Source organism: Seriola dumerili, unplaced genomic scaffold (assembly GCF_002260705.1).
Source record: "Seriola dumerili isolate Sdu_G_001 unplaced genomic scaffold, Sdu_1.0 BDQW01000108.1, whole genome shotgun sequence".
NCBI classification, from domain to species: domain Eukaryota; kingdom Metazoa; phylum Chordata; class Actinopteri; order Carangiformes; family Carangidae; genus Seriola; species Seriola dumerili.
In genome coordinates this window covers 244,760-268,174 of record NW_019174363.1, presented here as the reverse complement: position 1 = coordinate 268,174, position 23,415 = coordinate 244,760, and the positions used below count along the sequence as shown (strand labels likewise).

General features: G+C 42.8%; 1 protein-coding gene across 1 annotated transcript in view; it reads right to left on the bottom strand.

Annotated features, from left to right (window-relative positions):
• Positions 1-23,415, bottom strand: part of LOC111222791 (thrombospondin type-1 domain-containing protein 7A-like) — a 227,496-nt gene that overhangs the window by 18,707 nt on the left and 185,374 nt on the right. The window contains exons 19-25 of the mRNA XM_022746644.1: positions 16,235-16,376; positions 16,032-16,147; positions 15,821-15,938; positions 9,814-9,959; positions 7,909-8,083; positions 2,651-2,824; positions 2,378-2,473 (exon numbers count right to left, since the gene is read on the bottom strand). Of these exons, the coding sequence (XP_022602365.1) occupies positions 2,378-2,473; positions 2,651-2,824; positions 7,909-8,083; positions 9,814-9,959; positions 15,821-15,938; positions 16,032-16,147; positions 16,235-16,376 (967 nt within the window). The remainder of the gene's footprint in view (positions 1-2,377; positions 2,474-2,650; positions 2,825-7,908; positions 8,084-9,813; positions 9,960-15,820; positions 15,939-16,031; positions 16,148-16,234; positions 16,377-23,415) is intronic.

Genomic DNA, 23,415 nt, shown 5'->3' with positions numbered 1-23,415 from the left:
ATATGAATTTACTCAGATAGCATATTGTCCTATAGCAAATGAGTGAGTGGCACATCACTCCTTGGATGAGGAGTAACTGGTTGGTTTGATAAATGCACATCTGGTTGATTTTGCCACCTCTGGAGCAGCACACAGACACTTACTTAACTCCTCCTCCTTCTCCTCCTCCTCCTCACCTTTCTCAAATAACAGAATCTTTTATCTTTTAAAAACAGAAAAACCCTTTACAGAGTCCACTCTTTTATCCACACTGGATCATAGAGAGATATCCTGCATTCTCATCCTGCTGCTATCCTTAAATCATAGCAAACTGTTAGCACAGTGCCATTTGATTTAATAGTCAAGACTGCTATTGCACTCACCACTATATGAAACGTTGGAATAGTCACTTACATCTAGAAGGCACCTCTGTGCAGTGACAAATATACAAGAGGGAAGACACAATTAACAAAATGGGATCTACATTTGATTTTAATCTCATTTCACTCCTGACTATGAATTCACAATTTAGTTATCATGAAGTCACTTGGTAATGCTGACTATGTAAGGTAACCAGTGTAGATTCCTACTGAGAATAAAATAAGATGGATAATGTAGACAGACAGTACAACTGACACTGATCCAACCAGAGGACATTCAGTGAAAACACATCTGCAAAATCATGGTAATCTATCAGAGCTTCTTGAATATTTATGAGGTGGCATGCTGAGGGGGAGAGCTCAGTAAAATATTCATGAGGGGAACACCTCTGCTTGTGAGAAAACATTTACAAGAAGGAAAAAAATGCAGTGTGCCAATCAGAGCAGCTACAGATAGGCACACCATCTGGAGTACTGGGTACAATTCCTTATTCACTCAGACTCAGAACTGTGTTATATACTGGCCTAACCCAGAAATATGACATGGCTCCAGGCTTGTTCAAAGCAGAAAAAAGCTGACACCCTTATGAGAAGAATTCATTCCTCCAGACAGACCATCTTTTGTACTAGCTGATAAATGCTTTGTGGAACTCAGGAACAATGTTGTTGGTGCAGAGTTTAACCCTGATGTGATGGAGATTGGGATTAAACTTTAACTGTAGGGCTGTTACAGATTAAAGATCATCTGATTACACTTTCCTAGATCTTGTTGACAAGAAAATCTTGAAACGCTATCTTGTATTCTGACAACCTGGATGAGACAGTTTTTAAGTAACCTGATTCACATCATTACCCTGCCACACACAGCACAAGACTTTATGTGTTGGAGCTGTGCAGTGCATCTTAGGAACTCATATAGGTCACATTTACATCTACAATATCTGAGACTACAGACCAGTAGTGACAGCAACTGAGCTTTCTCCGTAATAATTGAGGAAATCAGTCGCTGATTCTACCTCTTATCTTAAATCACACTCATTCAGAATATACATGAATTTCCCCTATAGGGATAAATAAAGTATGTATCAATCTATCTATCTATCTATCTATCTACTATTCCTGTATATATATCCTATATCCTTTCACTGTAGCATGCAGTGTGAATGTAGCAGTAGCAGAGAGAACTTTGAAAAAAAAAAAGGAAAATTCAAAATGATTCCTTAAATCAAAGGGCACCTCAAAGATGTTCAAAAATACTACAGTGTAATAGGTTCTATAGCAGATAATGATGTGTAACAGCTAAATACAACATACTAACAGGCATAATTAAAGGGAAGCATATAGAGTTCTGCAGGAATAAGTCCTAAAACCTGAAGTCTGTGGATTTGTTGAATGTGTTTTTGGTTAGATGGCTGAAATAAGGTCTGTGTTATCAAAAGCTCAAGACATTTTCACGTATTCTTCTACAACATAAAATACATCAGTAAATACCCCAGTCCTGATTTCTTTAAGCTTTTACATCTGTTAAAAAAGGCCAGTTGCTAACAAGTGTCTAAATGAGACTACAGAGGTTGTTGGGGACGTTAAACATTATCACGTTGAACATGAAAACCGATCTACTCAACAGTCCACCTTTACAGGCTTGTTCTGTTTATAAAAACTGTTACTAACTTTGTTAGAGGACAGGCTTATGTAGAAGAGGTCAGAGCTACTACAAGCTGAAGTTTAGTGCTGGTGACGTTGAAGTCGTGTGACTGTGATGTAGTTGGTTTAAGCCTAACATTGGCTTTTTACTTTTGCAGATTGTATTTAGGCTTCAAACATCACAAAGTGGTGTTCATTAGTAAAGATTATCCTGCTGAACAAAACCTGTCAGGATCATAAATTGTTGTTTATTTTCTGTAATAATCCAAAAGTCCTTGTAAAAATCCCATTGTCTTTTTGCGGAGGGAACCAGGGTGAAGCTGACTTCAGAGTTGGCCTACAAAAACACGTCATCCCTACGTCATAATGCTTACCTGTGACATTTAGTCCATCTGAACGCTGACACCACACTTGGCGAGATGAGCCTCTCCATGGTCCAGTCCTCCATTTATATTCAAAACACTGGCCATCTGCAGGAAGAACATAAGTCACATGCAGTGTCGATAACAATGCAATATATCTTTTGATTATGTTTTATTTGATTTCAAGTTTGTTTAAGGTAAGATGAAACTTATTACAGTTCTCATAAACAGATGCAACTCATGTAAAACTGCAATTTGCAACAATCAGGACTCTGCTGGACTGACCTGTACATGGCCGTGCCTCTAGCTCCTGTTCTGGACACTGCAGCAGATTCTCTGGATCCTGGGCCACCACGGCTCTGGATCGGACCTGGACTGAGCCAAAACCCAGGTCATCCCCACTCACACAGCTAAGTTGGCATGGACTCCAAACAGTCCAGTCCTTCAGGTAGCACTCTCCTACAGAACACACAAAGAGCTCAGCATCACTGTGCTGCAGTTAAAGTAACAAGTGTTTCTGCTAAAGCAAAAGCAAATACATTTAGTGCAGCCATAATTAAAGACATGTGTCACCAATCTGACAATGATGTATATGATAAAATTCTCAAATCAAGGGAAAAATTCAAGTTACGTCTGAGTAGTGACCAATATAGCTTTGACTGGTACTGATATCGATATCGCTATTTGAGAGATTGAAAAGTCAAATAATGTTACATTTGTTTTTAAAAAAAATTTAACAATTGTGACCAAGAAATGTACAGAGTAGCTACCCTCTGGTGGACAAACTGTAGAATGTTTCATTGATTCCACTTGCTTTTCCTTTGTTTACGGTTAGCTTATGATTAAGATACATTCAAACAACACAGAATAGTATATGTCTACATTTGAGTTAATTGAGTAATTTAATTTAAATAAAGAGAAAGTGAGAGTGACAGAGTGGTGGCACTGATGGAATTTGTGCTGAGGAAATTCACATTATCCTCTTATGCCCTAGGGATGCTGGGGCGTATGCCTCGCCCAGACAGACATACCCAAAATAGATTAAGAATAGCTCCACAACCATCAGGTACATTTGCAATAGCTTGGTCACTATAGATAGGTAAGACCTCAGAAAATGTATTCCATGTGTCAGTAACATTGTGACAGTTACTATAACTGAGTAAATTATAATAAACCAAAGGGAAAAATATTATTTTTTCCTCACATAGAATTTATTTTAAATTAGAGTGGATAACACCATGATAATAATAGTCCCATTCACTGGGTACAAAATACTAATGATTTCCACTACAGGGGGCTATGTGCACACAATACAACCCTTAGCCACTTCATTTACCCTGTGCATCACCAGATTCTACCATTGTGCACAACCATTGTGTGTAAAAAACAACTAAATTGTATAATAATATATATAAATAAAAAATTATAGGGATTACATGTACCATTGCGTTTCATTTCGACTGTCCGTTTACATTGATAGGTGTCTTATTTTGAAACAGAAATATTGAAATTATTGCCAAACAAATATTCTTTGGACTAAATACACTTGGACTGTTGTCTTTTAGAAGCATTAAAAAAGAAACCATCACAGCATTCTATCAACTTTTTACAGGCAATTATGTATCGCACCATTCTGCCAGATCTGGTACCAGGTCTGTCGGGCTTTACAGGTTATACTGAAATGTTGAGTTTGCATTAACAACAATCTAAAGCAGGAGCAGATCAGTCTCTACAATATGACAGAATATGTTTATAAAAAAGGGAAATTTTAAAAATAGATGTGTTCTAATGAAGGTCTCATTCTCCCTGTGGTCGAGAAAATTCAATTATGTCTATTTTCAGCATTTGAATTGGAAAGTCTTTCAGCCAATCAAGGTCAAGAACCGTGAGGGTTGGTAGATTGATTAACATCATTACAAACACACACAGGAAAACTGAATAACATTGGATCTAATCTGATCTTTGTAAACTATCAGAAAGAAATTAAATATTTCTATATACAGTGCATCCAGAAAGTATTCACACCCCTTCACTTTCCTCACATTTTGTTATGTTACAGTCTTATTCCAAAATGGATTAAATTCCTTTTTTTCCTCATCAATCTACACACAATACCCCATAATGACAAAGCAAAAAAGATTTTTTAGAAATTCTTGCAAATTTATTAAAAATAAAAAACTGAAATATCGCATGTACATAAGTATTCACACCCTTTGCTATGACACTCAAAAGTGAGCTTAGGTGCATCCTGTTTCCACTGATCATCCTTGAGATGTTTCTACAACTTGATTGGAGTCTACCTGTAGTAAATTCAATTGATTGGACATGATTTGGAAAGGCACACACGTGTCTATATAAGGTCCCACTGTTGACAGTGCATGTCGGAGCAGAAACCAAGCCATGAAGTCAAAGGAATTGTCTATAGACCTCCGAGACAGGATTGTATCAAGGCACAGATCTGGGGAAGGGTACAAAAACATTTCTGCAGCATTGAAAGTCCCGAAGAGCACAGTGGTCTCCATCATTCGTAAATGAAAGAAGTTTGGAACCACCTGGACTCTTCTTAGAGCTGGCCGCCCAGCCAAACTGAGCAATCGGGGGAGAAGGGCCTTGGTCAGGGAGGTGACCAAGAACCCAATGGTCACTCTGACAGCGTTCCTCTGTGGAGATGGTAGAAACTTCCAGAAGGACAACCGTCTCTGCAGCACTCCACCAATCAAGCCTTTATGGTAGGGAGTGGCCAGACGGAAGCCTCTACTCAGTAAAAGGGACATGACAGCCCGCTTGGAGTTTGCCAGAAGGCACCCAAAGGACTCTCAGACAATGAGAAACAAGATTCTCTGGTCTGATGAAACCAAGATTGAACTCTTTGGCCTGAATGCCAAGCGTCACGTCTGGAGGAAACCAGGCACCTCTCATCACCTGGCTAGTACCATCTCTATGGTGAAGCATGGTGGTGGCAGCATCATGCTGTGGGGATGTTTTTCAGCAGCAGGAACTGGGAGACTTGTCAGGATCGAGGGAAAGATGAACGGAGCAAAGTACAGAGAGATCCTTGACGAAAACCTGCTCCAGAGCGCTCAGGACCTCAGACTGGGGCGAAGGTTTACCTTCCAACAGGACAACGACCCTAAGCACACAGCCAAGACAATGAAGGAGTGGCTTCGGGACAAGTCTGTGAATGTTCTTGAGTGGCCCGGTCAGAACCCAGACTTGAACCTGATTGAACATCTCTGGAAAGACCTGAAAATAGCTGTGCAGTGACGCTCCCCATCTAACCTGACAGAGCTTGAGAGGATCTGCAGAGAAGAATGGGAGAAATACCCCAAATACAGGCGTGCCAAGCTTGTAGCTTCATACCCAAGAAGACTTGAGGCTGTAATCGCTGCCAAAGGTGCCTCAACAAAGTACTGAGTAAAGGGTGTGAATACTTATGTACATGCGATATTTCAGTTTTTTTATTTTTAATAAATTTGCTAAAATTTCTAAAAAACCTTTTTTGCTTTGTCATTATGGGGTATTGTCTGTAGATTGATGAGAAAAAAAAGGAATTTCATCCATTTTGGAATAAGGCTGTAACATAACAACAAACAAAATGTGGGGAAAGTGAAGGGGTGTGAATACTTTCCGGATGCACTGTATATACTGTATATATATATATATAATTTAAATGTCAGCTTCACTCATTGGCTGTAGAACGTTGTGGGGCTTGACAAGAGTTATACATACCTCAAAATCAAATGAAAATGAAAATGAAAATGAAAATGAAACCAGCTCTCAGATAGTTTCCCACCAAAAGCAAAATCTCATTATAATAATCTGCCCAGAAGCAAAGAGAAGATTCTCTGTTAAATAGGTCACAATGCTCCCTTTATAATGGCAGGCTGATGTCAGCAGCACATTTCTGAAGTTTAATTAATCATGAAGCTACAGAAAAAAGATCAAGTAATTAAGAACTGATGTGCTAAATCACATTCTCTGTCTTACTTCTATTAAATAAAAGTTAGAATGGAAATGAGCAGGAACTGGATCTGAGTCCTCTTTGACATTGTGTCCCCCACTAAGCCATTTAACTTGATTATGGGCTGATTACACCTACAAAGGACCCAAGCTGGAGTAGACAGTGTACAATATGTATACAAATGTACATACACACCTGAACACAGACTGCACACACAATGCAGCCACAGTTTTCTTTTTTTCAGAAACTTAGTAGCAACTGAAAGGCTTTCACAGAGACACAGTAGAACGTGACTGTCACAAACATCCATCATCAGCTTTGTCAAAGCTTCTTACAGTGTCCTCAGCCCCCTACCTGTTAACATCAGTTTTGCATTGCATGCCACTCTGGAGCTTAAACCTCTTACAGTCAAACACATTAAACAATAAGTGCTTAAGAGTTTTTTGTTGTTATTGTGAAAACCTGAATGAAGCACAATTGCTAGTACTTAGTCATCACACTGAGTACTGTCATATTTTTTGTAACCATTTGACAACATCAACTGGTTAAACTGGGCAGACACTGCAGGGATTAATCCCAACTTTAAGCTTGAATTTCTCCCTTTCTATTTTTATCAACAAAAAGTATCAGTGTCAGTTTATCAAAGGACAAAATCTATGGGGCTCCTGTATTTACATTCAATGTGATTCCATACAGTGTGAGCATAAAAGATGTATAATTTGGCTATTCTGAAAGGCCGTGTAGCGTGAATTAATGCAATGCACAAGATTAACAAAACAGTGCACAGCAAAAACTGGAGATCTAAAAACCATTGTAACATTACAATAAAAGGTCAAAGATCAATGGTGCCATGATGAAACATCTGAAAGTTCACATTAGCACTATGAAGTTCAGACGCCAACCACAGAGGATCACATGATCCTGTGTGAATGACAGAGTTAATGTACTTTAGCACACAGTCTAACAAATATGAAACAACAGCATCAGAGATCTGAGTTTATTCTTCATTCAAGGTACCTTTCCTATTAAAACAGAAATAAAATTTGAATGAACTACTTTATAATTCACAGTTCTGTTTAAAATCAAACTTAATTTATGCAAAAGTTTTATGTGAGAATTTTACAATCATGGGAGAACATTGAACACTAGGCTTTAAACCAGTGATGTCTGTGTGTTTATATGCTGACTGAAACTGCAGCATACTGTATTTTGTTCTCAGGTTGCATGAGATGAAACCTTACATTTACACAGACCAGAGACCTGTGGCCAGTGAAGCTGGAGCTAATCCAGACAAGGCAAACTGGCTATGGCAGACCAGAGACCAGTTCAGATCAGATGAATTCCTCAGGTTTTTAAGTTGTCAGGTTTATGTAGAGACTTGTAGTTAAATAAATTTTTTGGTAGTAGTTAAGGCAGCCTTGTGAACTTTAAGAATAATTCTGATTTATTACAACTGGGGTCTTACATTAATAGTTTTGGACATCATCTCTATTAGTTATTAATGTTCTGTCAATCAAAATCCATTCAATCACTGAATTGAAATTTTTGTTGGAGAGGGCTGTTGGAGTCTGTTGTGTCCTACCTGGACAGGGCACAGTACAGGTTTCCTCCAAAACTATGTGTGTATCTCCATCAAATGAAGGCTCCAGATCACCACATAGCTCATCATCCACCAGGCTGCTGTCCAACTGACCCGAACCATCCGACACAAAGCATGACATGTTCCTGAAGCGCAGGCCTTCTCCACACCTTGCCCCCTGATGGAAGGGAAACCAAGATTTAGGGTATATTTAACTCATGCAGCAAATTCAGTTATGAAGAGCTTCTGTAGCTGGCTTGCAGCCCCCACTCAGTCTAGTTTCAGCTTACATCCCTGTTTATTCAGAGTCATATAAGATGTGAACCATTTGTGTGAAATTTTGTCATAATTGCTGTGTTAAGTCTTGAGTTATGGCTAAAAAGTGTTCATCCTTGAGTCCCAGTGGACATTTGACAAAACTGTGTTTTGTGAAGTAATCGTGACCTTGACCTTTAACCACCAAAATATAATCAGTTCATCCTTGACCCCAAGTGAATGTTTATGCCAAATTTGAAGTTCTGTGAAGGTGTTACTGAGGTATCACGTCCACAAGAATGGACAGATGGACAGACAACTCAAAAACAATATGCCTCTAGCTCTGGCTCTGGTTGTTGCCGGCGCAGAGGCATAAAAACAGCAGCATGGGGATGAAGATGAGCTGCTCACTTTAAAATAAAAAAGAAGAAAGAAAGAACTAAAATGTATCAAATGAGAAGAGAAAATAAAATTAAGAATGTTGAAACAGGAATAACAAAAAGAACAAGAGGAAGAGCAAGAAGAGGAAGAGGAAAGAATGTGTAAATAAAGTCTGAAAGTATAACAATGATTTTAAAAGGGAAGAGAGAGCACAAAGATAGGTTCTCAGTGATAAGTAATTTAGCCAACCATTGACAGTTGTTCTCATTATTACTTAAAATGTTTAAGAAATATTTTTCATTCTTTTGATTTTACTGATCCCATGACCTCTACCCCAGTACTACTCTCAGGACACACTTTACAATTTTCACCCCTGTATTGGTGATGCTCTAAATGACTGCTCACATTAGAAAGTACAACAGCCAAACTCATTCGCTCAACCTTGTTCCAAAAGCTTGGTGATGTGGTGACATCATGTGAGATAGCTAAGCTGATATCTTCCTCTATCTTTCTCTCGTCTCAGGTCACATTCTAAACATGATTTGCAATTTGTCATCTGTGCAAATCTGCATCTCTAATTTCTGTCTAAGTCTACAGGAAGCAGTGCGTTAGGTTTATTTGTTTTGCCTTTGCATTAAGAGCTGAACCACCACTGCAGCAATTCCTTTGGAAAGTTAAATTACTACAGTGATGTCAACGGAAAAGTCAGGGGATCACCACAGGGGTTAGACATCTTCATCCATTAAGAAATACATCCGTTAAAATAATCATGGTAAGTTGCTGACATATTTCAGTTTAGACCAAAGTGGTGGAGCATGAACAACCAACAATGCCTTCCCTAGAGCCATGTTGCTAGCATGGATAAAAAAACTTGCAATGTGTGTCTGAGAATGTGAGAACATAGTATTTCATCATCACATTATCAAGGACATTTTACATTATCCGTTTCTTAACCTTAATTTATTCAAGGTAGTTACTCTGTGAGGCAACTTCACATTCACACCATTACACACTTTCACACCTGTAAACCAGAGACCAGTTCAGATCAGGTGAAGTCCTCAGGTTTTCAAGTTGTGAGGTTTATGTGGAGACTTGTAGTTAAATTAAAACCAGTAAAGTAGAACAAGTACACGCACAGTTGGAGTTAAGTGCACCACAGTGATGTCAGTATGTTATGTGAAAAAAAAACATGAAAAAAAACATGAAAAAAAACCCAAAACACAACAATGCACAACAATGCAATCCAATACTCAGTCACACATCCTGACTGACCTCAGACTTGCACTCAGACCAGGCACTGTATCTCCAGTTGTAGCAGGGTTTCACTAGACAAGGCTTCCACTGCTCCATCTGGGATGGGCAGGGTCTCCCATCACCCTGAGGAGCCTGGATCACTGTCCGTCTCCTCCACAGCTTCCCTGCAGAACAGCAGATAAAAAGAAATCTTCTTCAGTGATTTTAAGTGTCCATACGTCCAAGCTTTGTTAAGATCACGAAGAGTCAGATCAGAGCAGCAAGAAGAGTGTGGATGGCATCTGTGTCCTTTTTAACCATTTTATTTCATTTAAAAATGTATCTTAATACATTGGGATAAAGTGCTATATGTAATTAAGAACTGTGGAATTGATATATCTCAAACTCCTTGAAATGTAGTCTGATCTCCCTTATTGCCATTGCAGTAGCTTAAGCTTTACTGGCTCATCAACAGAGCACAACACAGTACGTCATCATCCTCCCCAATAGCCACTCCATGCCACTGCTATTCTTGTCTCTCTTGGTAAAATGAAAAAGAGTTATTTTTTCATTCCTTCTACTATCATTCTAATGGTGAAATCAGTGTTACCTGTCAGATTTCCATGGGAACACATGGTCAGAATGAACAAATAAAGGCAGACCATTAATTATGACCAAGTAAAAAAAACATTGATGGGAATGGAATTACTCTAGTGCCTCAGGTGATAATTATGTGCCTTCAATGCAATAGCATTGAAGGCATATATTATTATTCTGCATACTTATTATGTGCCCTATGTGTAACTTCAAACTTCAAATCTTTATATTTTATTCTTCTTCCGCCTTTCTACGGTCTCTAACTACTCCTTCATACTTTTTTGTACAAAAACCATCAACCTTCAACTATCAAAACATTCAGCTTATTCTGTAGATTATCGGATGTATACAAATTTTTTCCACTATTCTTAATATTCAAAATATTACGCTTTTTGTGCAATTTTTTTTTTGTCATTCAAATGAATGGAGAGAATGTTCAAATCCTTGAAATTTTCAGCCTCTTTAATCTTCAACTTCTTCAGCATACATTAAAATGTCCACAAGACATTCAGCTATTACACTTGTATTCAACTTTTTGATATCTCGTACAATTTTTGAATTATCACAGTTTTAGTTTCATGCTTTTTTCAGATAATTCTTGAGTTTATAACGGGTGTGTATCACCCTGAATGTTCAGGGCTAGAATGGATTATATCATTGCTAGAGTTGGAAAAGCTCTAAAATTTGTCTGAAAAAAATCTGTGTAACTCGTCCTTACGTTACATATTTCGATCTTGACACATAATTTCTTCCGCATTAGTAGAAAAATTTGTCCTGTTTCATATAAAGTGACTACCCTACCACAGAGACTAACAGAATTTGTAATGTGACCCTCCAAGTGATGCAAGCACCGTCCAACTCTCCCATAGACTGCAATACAAATTCAGGAGCGGATTTCAGAAGAAAACCAGAACTGATACTTCTTTGTTTCCTATTTCCACATTTTTGGCTCTAGAAACACCAAAACCACATACATGTGTTCAGGCGAGTCTTGTGGCTGTGATCATGTGATAATTTTGCTGATTTTATGTACCGTTTTGTATTAAATGGCAGGAGTTTAGGAGGTTCGCTGACCCCTTTCTCCCTTGGATTTGTATGAGCTCTGTGTTTTCACATATACACACACACACACACACACACACAAACTGACACATAGAAAGTTAACAGCCTGATTGATGTGTATGAGGTTTACAAGTACAGCCAGACCCACACAGCCAGACTAACACACACACACACACACACACACCGAAGTGCTTCTAATGCAGTATCGGGGCAGAAGTAACAGAAGAACAGAGCTGATTCTTATTGGCTAATTAGACTCATTAACTCTTACCCTTAGTACTCTCAAGTATAAGAGCATGTATAAGGGACATCAGTACTTTGTATGTATATGTGTGCTTGTATGTGCATGTGGTTGTGTACAGTTGTGTATTGTACTTTATGGTAGTGCGCATCCTGTGGGTTTGCTACCGCCCCACCATACACACACATGCACACATACGCACACACACACACACACACACACACACACACACACACACACACACACACACACACACACACACACACACACACACACACACACACACACATACCACCACCACCACCCTCTCATTTTTACCACTGAAAGCAGGGAAAATAACAGAAAACCCCTTTGTATAATGTAATTTACATTACATCCTCCACAGTGATTATCTGAATCAACAACTGTCTAATACTATTTTAATAATAAATTGCCAACTGAGTGTATCTTACTGGGTTAGTGTTACTGGGCAGAAATGGGCAAAGCTCAGGTATGAGAGCAACTCTAAGGTAAATCAACACTGTGTATTTGTGTGTACTTGTGTGTGCATGTTGTTGTGTGGTTCTTTGAGTGTGTGTATATGTCTTTCTATAATTGTGAGGACAATTGTGGTTAAAAACCATGATTGTGCGGTCATTTTGGCCAGTCCTGACAACTTCAAAGGGCTGTTTGAAGGTTAAGTTCACGATGCACACACATACATTGAAAGATACACAAACACCTTAACTACCACATGGATATTAACTGTATAAGTGTCTCAACCTGGTAACACAATCTTTTTGGACGCTCTATGGTAGACAGCTCTACTGCCACACAAAAACATACGCACACACATATACTATATATTGACAGAATCACACAAACAGCATCTCCACGATATGGATTAACCTTCAAACTAAAAGTCTCAACATGGTAAGAGGGAATTATTGGCTCTGTTGTACAAAACCTTATGCAATGTATACTTCCAAACACAGAAGCACAGACACTTTCAAAATAAGAGTCTCAAAAAGGTAAGAGGTAAGGTAGGTAATAAAAGTTCAATCTTAGAAGCTATCATCTATATAGTGATATAGTGGTATAGTGGTATAGTGGGATATAGTGGTATAGCTTTATTGCAGGTCAACTTCTGTAAGGGCATGTACATGTGTGTACACATGTCTTGCTATGGTTCTGGGGATACATTTGGGTTTGAAACGATCAGTGTTAGGTTATTTTGGCCAGTTTTGACAGCTTCAAATGACAGGTGGAGCGTGAGCGCGTGCGATAGGACCCGAAAGATGGTGAACTATGCCTGGGCAGGGCGAAGCCAGAGGAAACTCTGGTGGAGGCCCGTAGCGGTCCTGACGTGCAAATCGGTCGTCTGACCTGGGTATAGGGGCGAAAGCCTAATCGAACCATCTAGTAGCTGGTTCCCTCCGAAGTTTCCCTCAGGATAGCTGGCACTCAGAGTCTCGCAGTTTTATCTGGTAAAACGAATGATTAGAGGTCTTGGGTCCGAAACAATCTCAACCTATTCTCAAACTTTAAATGGGTAAGAAGCCCGGCTCGCTGGCTTGGAGCCGGGTGTGGAATGCGAGCTGTCTAGTGGGCCACTTTTGGTAAGCAGAACTGGCGTTGTGGGATGAACAAATGACACCTGCAGTGACTGAGGTCAGTGTCAGGATAAATCTCTACGTCATGAATGAAACTGAAAGTAACGTCCTTTGTACAAATTGAATCGTGAGGAGTGAAGTACATGCACCAAGCAGCAGACACCTTGAAAATTTCGCCAGGAATTTTCTAGTTGATTGTTGTTATTCTCAAACCATGTAAGACTTTTTTTTTTAAAGTATATTTTTTGGGCTTTTTATGCCTTTATTGATAGCACAGTAGAGAGAGGGAATGACATGCAGTAAAGGGTTGTCCAATGTGGGATTCGAGCCGGGGCCGACTGCAACGAGGACTGTAGCCTCTACATATGGGGCGCCTGCTCAACCCACTGCGCCACTCTACGCCCCAAACATGCAAGACTCTTAATGCTCTTCACAATCCTAGCACATCCCTGTATGATCTTTTCCCAGCAGCAGCTCTCACCAGCTACCAGTTAATCTTCCAGAAAAGCAACAAATGTGCATGAACCATATAGGGACCTTCCAAAATCCTGTGACTATGAAACAATAGTCCTCATCATATGAATAGATTGACCTATTTAACTTGGACTTGCTGCATTCTCAAATTTTATTGTATTCAGAACAAACATCCAATCGTACTAGTCCTGTACAGCTCATCTGCCTTTCTCCAAACAGCCATCAAGAAAAAGTGTGACATATACTGATGGGAAAATACACTTCTTCACCTTCTTACTGAAAGCTAGAAGAGAGGTTCATGTGAGCGGCGAGACTGATCCATATTGTAAATGTAATGAACAAAAGAGGGGGATCCCCCTTCACATTACACGTGGCAATCTGATCCAATCTAAAATTATTTAGATTCCAACATTTGGCTTGGAAGAACAAGGCACACAACATTTCTGCACAAGCCTCTACTGAATCTGGGTCCCAATTTTCTAAACAAAGTTCACCTTCTCTGACATCATGTCTAAGTCATTGGTTACTTTGCAGAAGATGCAACAACTTGATTGATAACAGCACCTTGCTGCTTCCAGGTATGCCCATTTGCTTGAAATAACAAATCCAGCTCATTGCTATCCCTGGCTCAGGAACAGAAATTAGCTCCTCCAGGGAAAACGTCACTAAAGCAGCCTGGAGATAAAAAGAGAGACAGGAAAACAAATCCTGTTCATAGTCTTCTCTAAAAGGAAAAATCCTTCTTGCCTAGGGACAGATAAGGATACCACAATAACACAATAACTGAAATCTGTATTGGTTTCATGCCTACTATTTGCTCTTGTTGCTTCAGACTGCTGCTCTTTTCAAGGACTCATAGAAAGCAGAATGCTCCCTGAGCCGCAGCGCATGCACTCATAATAGACCACCAATCAATAGGCTGATCCTATGGAATTACATGCAAGGACATTATTAGCCTTCTCTCATTTGGTTTAGACTATAACACCATCGTTTTTCACATCATATGAGGTTTCTGGTTTCCACCATTACCATCAGAGAGGCAGACTTTCTTTAGCACACAGTTCAGAGCTGAGCAACTGCTGACCTATAGCAGTGATAGATCACTCCCAGCTATGAAAATATTATGCTATCAAAGCTGCGTGAATAGGCTACCATGCTGGAACTGGAACAATCGTTACATTAAACTAAACGAAAAAGTATAAATATCCAGGTTTCTCAGTTAACCTGTATTTGAACTGACATAGTGAGACTGAGAAAGCTTAGACTCTGCTCCCACTTTAAACAGTTTACTATAGCATGTTGCTTCAGGGCGTCGCGTAGCTCAGTGGGTTACGCTGGCGCCCCATAGAGGCTACAGTCCTCGCTGCAGCTGGCCCCCGGTTCGACTCCCGCATCAGACGGCCCTTTCCTGCGTGTCATTCCCCCTCTCTCTGCCTCCCCATTTCCTGTCTCTCTACTGTCTTGTCCATTAAAAGCACAAAAAGCCCCACAAAAAAAAAGTCTTTTGCTTTTTATATTTTTGTGGATATAGCTAATGTTGGGAGGCTAAAAAGGCCAATTAAATTCATTGGGGAGTTTGCCATTCTGTCCTGTCATTCATCAGCACTACAGAGACTTCCAGCTGGGGTCTGGTCTAGTTGTTGACAACAAATCATGGTCAACTATAAAATATATTATTGATGTGGTCTGACTGCTCTGATAACAAAGAAAGAGTTGTAGTTGAGTATTAGCCAAGACAATACTTCAGGTTTAACTTCGGTTGTCATACTGTACATAACAAAGACAAGCTGGTAGGTAGAGGAAGGAGAAGCAGCATGACAGGGGAAATGGTAGCTACTCTATGATCATAGATTAAACTGTCCACTGTCACATAGCCACCTTCCATTACCCTGGTTGCTCATATTTATTTTCACCACAAAGAAAGGACATCTGAGCAGGAATAGAACTCAGACCTTCGGCTGATAAAGGCACAGTAATATAATTTGGACCAGGGTTTGAAAGGTACAGCAGGGTTCATAACACCCCTCAATCTCAGGGTAAACTTTCATAGACTCATATAAACAGAGCTACAAAGACATACCTGCCAGCCCACAGGTGTGAGAGCACTCAGACCATGGTGACCAGTCGGACAGCTGGCAGTTGACAGGGCACTCCACCACGCAGGAAGCGTTCATCTGCCACTTCCTCTCCAGACCCAACTGCAAGACAAGGCCATTAGGTTTCATTAACTCTGTGTTTCATTCAAAGACATTTTAAAAAAGTTTCAAAACAGAAAGGGACACACATCTCACCTCTTTGCAGAACTTGAGGTCAACAGATTTACCATCGCTACGTACACAGTCCAGCATGCGGGTTTTAATGCCATTTCCACACACTGCTCTGTCACTCAGCTGACAGGTACTCCAATCTGCAGAATGGTTGCATCAGCAAAAGGTCAATGTAACCCTAACCCTGTACTATAAAATCTGCATCAGAATTGCTGTTTGAGTCTTACCAGTGATATTGTAGGAGTAGTGGAAGCAGTTGCTGTTGAGTTTGCAGGGCTCGGTCTCTTTAGTTGGAGGACACTCCTTCTCCTCTCCAGGCTGGCGGAGTGGGTACGCACTCCTTTTCCGGGTACTGTTCCCACTGCATGGCTGAGAAGCAGAGGAAATGACGAGACTTGTGACTAAAAAGTGAGCAGGTTTGTCTTTGACCTCTACCTGCCGGAGACAGGAGCTCATTTAAACAACAGCAGCAGCATTGATAAGCAGGCGTTTATCTCAGTACAGTGCATTTACTTTAATGATCAGTTTGAGCACAAGCAGGCTAAGTTGAATCATCTGGTACTAATAGTCTGTAGCTCTGTAGAATATTCTGTATTGTTTAATTAGAGGCATTTGCATGAAACACAAATCTATTAAATTTAAGATGTTAAATAATTAATTACTTTTTGGCCATATTTCCCAGCATTGGGTCTTTTTTTTGCCCCAAAATAGTCCAATATATTTTACATATATGTAATAAATGTGACTGTAATTTAGTCTGTACGTTGCTCTTTCAGCCATTTTATATTTTAACAAGTGAGGTTGTTAAATTCTAAAGCAATACTTACATTTATAGTAACCAAAGTAATTGAATCATTCAGAATGAAATCAAATTGAATCCAATTGCATTGAAACAAATTAAAGCTGGACTTCCAGAATCAAAATGGATGACAAAGTGCCAGTATGACCTCCTCCTTTATCCTAACATCACCACCTTGGTGAAAGATTATCTCTCAGGTTCAACGTCACCTCTGCTGCAAATGCTCTCTCCTCCCTCAGTCTATCCCCGTTCCCCTGAGCACATATTTTACACAGGGCTCTGCTGGATTGAATCACTCATACTGAGATGGATGGATGGATGGATGGATGGATGGATGGATGGATGGATGGATGGATGGATGGATAGATAGATAGATAGATAGATAGATAGATAGATAGATAGATAGATAGATAGATACTTTATTTATCCCCGAGCGGAATTCATGTGTCCATGAGTCCATTGTTGATAATAATAATAATAATAATAATATAAAAAACTGTTAATAATAAATAAACAATAATAATTAGATTAGTCCATTTCCTTTGGCTGAGGTGTTGTATAGCCTGATGGCAGTGGGAACAAAGGATCTCCTGAACCTCTCTGTTCTGCAGCGCAGTGAGATGAGATGTTTGCTGCTCCTGTATCTGCTTCACCGTCCTGCCAGAATGATGTGGAGAGGAAGGTTGGTATTGTCTAAGATGGCCTCCATCTTACATTGCATGTGTCTCTCCACAACAGTCCTGAATGAGTCCAGACTCCTGCCAAGCACAGACCCAGCCTTTTTCACGAGCTTGTCCAGTCTCTTTGTTTTCATGTCTGACATGCCGCTGCCCCAGCAGACTGCAGCATAAAAGAGTACACTGGCCACCACTGACTGATAAAAAGTGCAGCATTTCACTGCAGTCGTCAAAGGGCCTGAGTTTACTGAGGAAAAAATGCCGGCTCTGCTCTTTCAGGTAGATGGCATCCGCATTCAGGGGACCAGTCCAGTTTACTGTTCATGTGCACACCTAGGTATTTATAAGTGTGCACCACCTCAATATCCTTCGCTTGAATGTTGGCTGAAGGGTGGGTCTAGTCCTCCAAAAGTCAATGACAGATGGTCATCGACTTGGTCTTGGAGGCGTTCAGAAGGAGGCAGTTCTTCCATTCTTTGCCATTCACTGAAGTCCATCGTCAAATCCCTGTACTCTTCTTCCTGCCTACTCCTGATATGCGCCACAATAGCTGTTTCATTTGAGTATTTCTGGATGTGGCAAGACTCAGAGTTGTATTTAAAGTCTGCCATATACAGGGTAAACAGGAAAGGAACCAGATCAGCCCTGTGGAGCCCCAGTGCTGCTCATCACTGTCCCTGAGACACAGTTACCCAGCCTGATGTACTTTGGTCGTCTTGTCAGGTAATCCACAAACCAGGATGTGAAGTAGGGATCCACTCCCATCCCTTCCAGCTTGTCTTTAAGAATGGGTGGTTGGATGGTGTTAAATGCACTTGAGAATTTAAAGCACATAATCCCCATGTATCTACCTGGCTCATCCAAGTAAGAATGGGCCCAGTGGAGCGTGTAAATGATGGCATTATCCACTCCAATATGTTCTCTTCAACCATTCTATGAAGGTCAGGGTCCTTGCTGTTATCATTTTCCTGTGACTCCAACAGTACATTCCAATCTGTGCACTCAAAACATTGTCTTTTAGACACTCACTGGCATCTAGTTGCTGAATAAGCGGGTGGTTGCAGCCTGCCTCAGAACACAGAGCTTGTAGGAAGGCTGAAGAAAAACCAGATGATGATCTTATCTGCCAAGTGGTGGTTGAGCTGAAGCAGTGTAGGCCTCCTTGACATTTGCATACAACAGATCATGTGTCTTATTTCCCTTGTGGGACAGTCAACACACTGAGTGAAGCCAGTTAGGTGAGAGTGACATGGTTAAAATCCCCCAATATTGCAATAAATACATCAGGGTGCAGGGTCTGTACTCTTGCAACAGTCTCGTGAAAGACGTCACATGCGACCGCAGGCTCTGTTTGTGGCTGAATGTAAACAACAATGGCGACGATGTGTGAGAACTCCCTTGGTACATAGTACAGTCTAAGACCAACTGCCAACAGTTCAATATCCTGACAGCAGATTTTCTCCTACATTGTGATATGACCGGGGTTGCACCATCTATTGTTCACAAGCAGAACCAATCCTCCACCTTTATTCTTCCCACTTGCTCCGGCATCTCTGTCCGCTCATACTACACTGAAGCGGGGTAAATCCACACAACGAGCGGGAGTGTTGTCGTTTAACCAGGTCTACGTGAAACACATGAGACTACACTCACAATATGCTCGCTGGTTCTTCACAAGTGCCTCCAGTTATCACACTCGTTAGCCAGGGAGTTGACTTGCATGAGGATCGATGGTAGAAAAGGCTTATATCTCCATCTCCTAGCCTTTAGCTTAGCCCTGGATCTACATCCACGGTATGGCTTCTTCAGCTCAGCCAGTATGGGATGTTTAACTCTATATCTGGTAAACTTTAAAGCCAGGAGTTCTTCCTTTGTGTTGATTTTTTTCTTCAGCGTCAGATGAAGCAACGATGTATATATATATATATAATAAAACAACACCAATCGACAAAAAATATACTAATATACAAATATATTGCAAATCACTACGAGCTATGTGGACTTTCTGCCACTTGTTGCCAGCTCATCATTTGAATGAGAATGACAGTTAGTGAGGACAGGAGAGCAAGCGTTGATTAGTGGGTTGATTTGTCTAGTTAGAGTTGTGAAAGCTCCTCCTTGAACCGTCACCTTACCGTGGTGGAGGAGTTTGAGAGCCCTAATGACCCTAGGAGCTATGTTGTCAGGGGCATTTTGCCCCTGGTAGGGTCTCCCAAGGCAGGTTGGTCCTAGGTGAAGGGCCAGACGAAGAACGGTTCAGAAGATCCCAATGATGAGTACTATCCAGAACCCGAGTACCCGGCCCGGAGGGACACCGGGGCCCCGCCCTGGAGCCAGGCCTGGGGTTGGGGCCCGTGGACGAGCGCCTGGTGGCCGGGCCTTAGCCCATGGGGCCCGGCCGGGCCCAGCCCAAACCGGCTACATGGGTTCATCTCCCAGTGGGCTCACCACCTGCAGGAAGAATCAGAGGGATCCGGTGCATTGTGGATTGGGCAGCAGACCAAGGCGGGGGCCTTGGCGGTCCGATCCTCGGTTACGGAAACTGGTTTTTGGAACATGGAACGTCACCTCTCTGGCGGGGAAGGAGCGGGAGCTTGTGGAAGAGGTCGAGCGATACCGGCTAGATATAGTCGGCCTCACCTCGACACATAGCGTCGGCTCTGGAACCCAAGTCCTTGAGAGGGGCTGGTCTCTCCTCTTTGCTGGAGTTGCTCCGGGTGAGAGGCGGAGGGCCGGGGTGGGCTTCTTGGTGTCCCCCAGGCTCTCTACCTGTACGTTGGAGTTTACCCCGGTGGACGAAAGGGTTGCGTCCCTGCGCCTTCGGGTCGGGGATCGGGTTCTGACTGTTGTCGTCGCTTATGCGCCGAACAGCAGTTCAGACTACCCACCCTTTTTGGAGTCCTTGGGACGGGTACTGGAAAGTGCCCCGAAAGGGGACTCCATTGTCCTACTGGGAGACTTCAACGCTCACGTGGGCAATGACAGCGTGACCTGGAAGGGTGTGGTGGGGAGGAACGGCCTGCCCGATCTGAACCCGAGCGGCGTTCAGTTATTGGACTTCTGTGCTAGTCACAGCTTGGCCATAACTAACACCATGTTCAAACATAAGGATGTCCACAGGTGCACTTGGCACCAGGACACCCTAGGTCGCAGGTCTATGATCGACTTTGTAGTCGTATCATCAGACCTGCGGCCGCATGTTTTGGACACTCGGGTAAAGAGAGGAGCAGAGTTGTCAACCGACCACCACCTGGTGATGAGTTGGATCAGATGGCGGGGGAAGACGCCGCGCAGACCTGGCAGGCCCAAACGGGTTGTGAGGGTCTGCTGGGAAAACCTGGCGGAAGAACCCGTCAAGATGATTTTCAACGCACACCTCCGGCAGAGTTTCGACCACGTCCCGAGGGCAGTGGGGGACATTGAGTCCAAATGGGCCTTGTTCTGCTCTGCTATTGTTGAGGCGGCTGTTGCAAGCTGCGGCCGCAAGGTAGATGGGGCCAGTCGTGGCGGTAACCCCCGTACCCGCTGGTGGACACCGGCGGTGGGGGAAGCCGTCAGGCTGAAGAAGGCGGCCTACAGGTGCGTGGTTGGCTGTGGTCTCAGGAATCAGCTGACTGGTACCGGCGGGCCAAGCGGAGTGCAGCTGCGGCAGTTGCTGAGGCAAAAACTCAGACGTGGGAGGAGTTCGGTGAGACACTGGAGGAAGACTATCGATCGGCTCCAAAAAGGTTCTGGCAAACCGTCCGGCCGCCTCAGGGGGGGAAGGCGGCAAACTCGCTCACAACTGTTTAACAGTTGGGGCGGGGAGCTGCTGACGTCAACTGAGGATATAGTCGGACGGTGGAAGGAATACTTTGAGGAGCTCCTCAATCCCACCAACAAGTATTCCATAAAGGAAACAGAGCCAAGGGACATGGGGATGGGTGATCTAATCTCCGGGGCAGAAGTCGCCGACGTAGTGAAACAACTGCGCGGTGGCAGAGCCCCGGGGGTTGATGAGATCCGCCCTGGGTATCTCAAGGCTCTGGATGTTGTAGGGCTGTCTTGGTTGACACGCCTCTGCAACATTGCGTGGACATCGGGGGCAGTGCCTTTGGAGTGGCAAACCGGGGTGGTGGTCCCCATCTTTAAGAAGGGAGACCAGAGGGTGTGTTCCAACTACCGTGGAATTACACTCCTCAGCCTCCCTGGTAAGGTCTATGCCAGGGTACTGCAAAAGAGGGTCCGACCGATAGTTGAACCTCAGATCGAGGAGGAGCAATGTGGTTTTCGTCCTGGGCGTGGAACTGTGGACCAGCTCTTTACCCTCGCTAGGGTGCTGGAGGGAGCATGGGAGTTTGCCAATCCAGTCCACATGTGTTTTGTGGATTTGGAGAAGGCTTACGACCGTGTTCCCAGGGGCACCCTGTGGGGGGCACTCCGGGAGTATGGGGTGGATGGCCCCTTGTTAGTGGCCATTAAATCCCTGTACCAAAGGAGTGTGAGTCTGGTTCGCGTAGCCGGCAGTAAGTCGGACCTGTTCCCGGTGAGGGTTGGACTCCGCCAGGGCTGCCCTTTGTCACCGGTTCTGTTCATAACTTTTATGGACAGAATTTCTAGGCGCAGCCGGGTGGTGGACGGGTTTGGTTTCGGTGGCGGGAGGATCTCGTCTCTGCTTTTTGCGGATGATGTGGTCCTCCTAGCTTCATCGAACGCCGACCTTCAGCTCTCGCTTGGGCGGTTCGCGGCCGAGTGTGAAACGGCTGGGATGAAAATCAGCACCTCCAAGTCTGAGGCCATGGTTCTCAGCCGGAAACGGGTGGATTGCCCGCTTCAGGTCGGGGGGGAGGCTTTGCCTCAGGTGGAGGAGTTTAAGTATCTCGGGATCTTGTTCACGAGTGAGGGTAGGATGGAGCGGGAGATCGACAGGCGGATTGTGGCGGCGTCAGCAGTGATGCGGACGCTGAATCGGTCCGTTGTGGGGAAGAGGGAGCTAAGCCGGAAGGCGAAGCTCTCAATTTTCCGGTCGATCTACGTTCCGATCCTCACCTATGGTCATGAGTTTTGGGTAATGACCGAAAGAACGAGATCGCGAGTACAAGCAGCCGAAATGAGTTTCTTCCGCAGGGTGGCCGGGCTCAGCCTTAGAGATAGGGTGAGGAGCTCGGTCATCCGGGAGGGACTCGGAGTAGAGCCGCTGCTCCTCCATGTCGAGAGGAACCAGTTTAGGTGGTTCGGGCATCTAGTGAGGATGCCTCCTGGGCGCCTCCCTGGGGAGGTGTTTCGGGCATGTCCCACCGGGAGGAGACCCCGGGGTCGACCAAGGACACGCTGGAGGGATTATATCTCTCGGCTGGCCTTGGAACGCCTCGGGATTCTCCCGGAGGAACTGGTGGAAGTGGCTGGGGAGAGGGCCGTCTGGACCTCTCTGCTGAGGCTGCTGCCCCCGCGACCCGGATCCGGATAAGCGGGAGACGATGAGACGAGACAAGACGAGTTGTGAAAGTATTTAAGTAAATTAAAGTGTCATTATCTGGTTGACAAACTTGTCCATAAACTCAATAAACTGCATTCAGGCTTTCAAATTCATCTCTGCCTCTTGCTTATTAAATGTCAGCCAAATAAGCAGCTTCTCCATAACCAACAGGCAGGATTTCTGAACTACCTAGTAATGGATGTCTGGCTTCTAACAAATAAGAGGTGTAGAAACTGATGAAAGCAGGATTATACATTAAAAATAGATTCCTGAATATAGATGACAGGTGACCCAGTGTTTGAGAGACTCTCCATATTCTGCTACTGCATTGTCCATGGTCCATTCTCCCTCTTTCTCTACTTGTTTCCTATCAACTGTCCAATATTGAATAAAGGGAAAAACACAATGACATTTTGAAAACTATTTTCTCTCCTGTAAACATCGAACATTGTGTAGATGAATACAGTGGCAGACAAA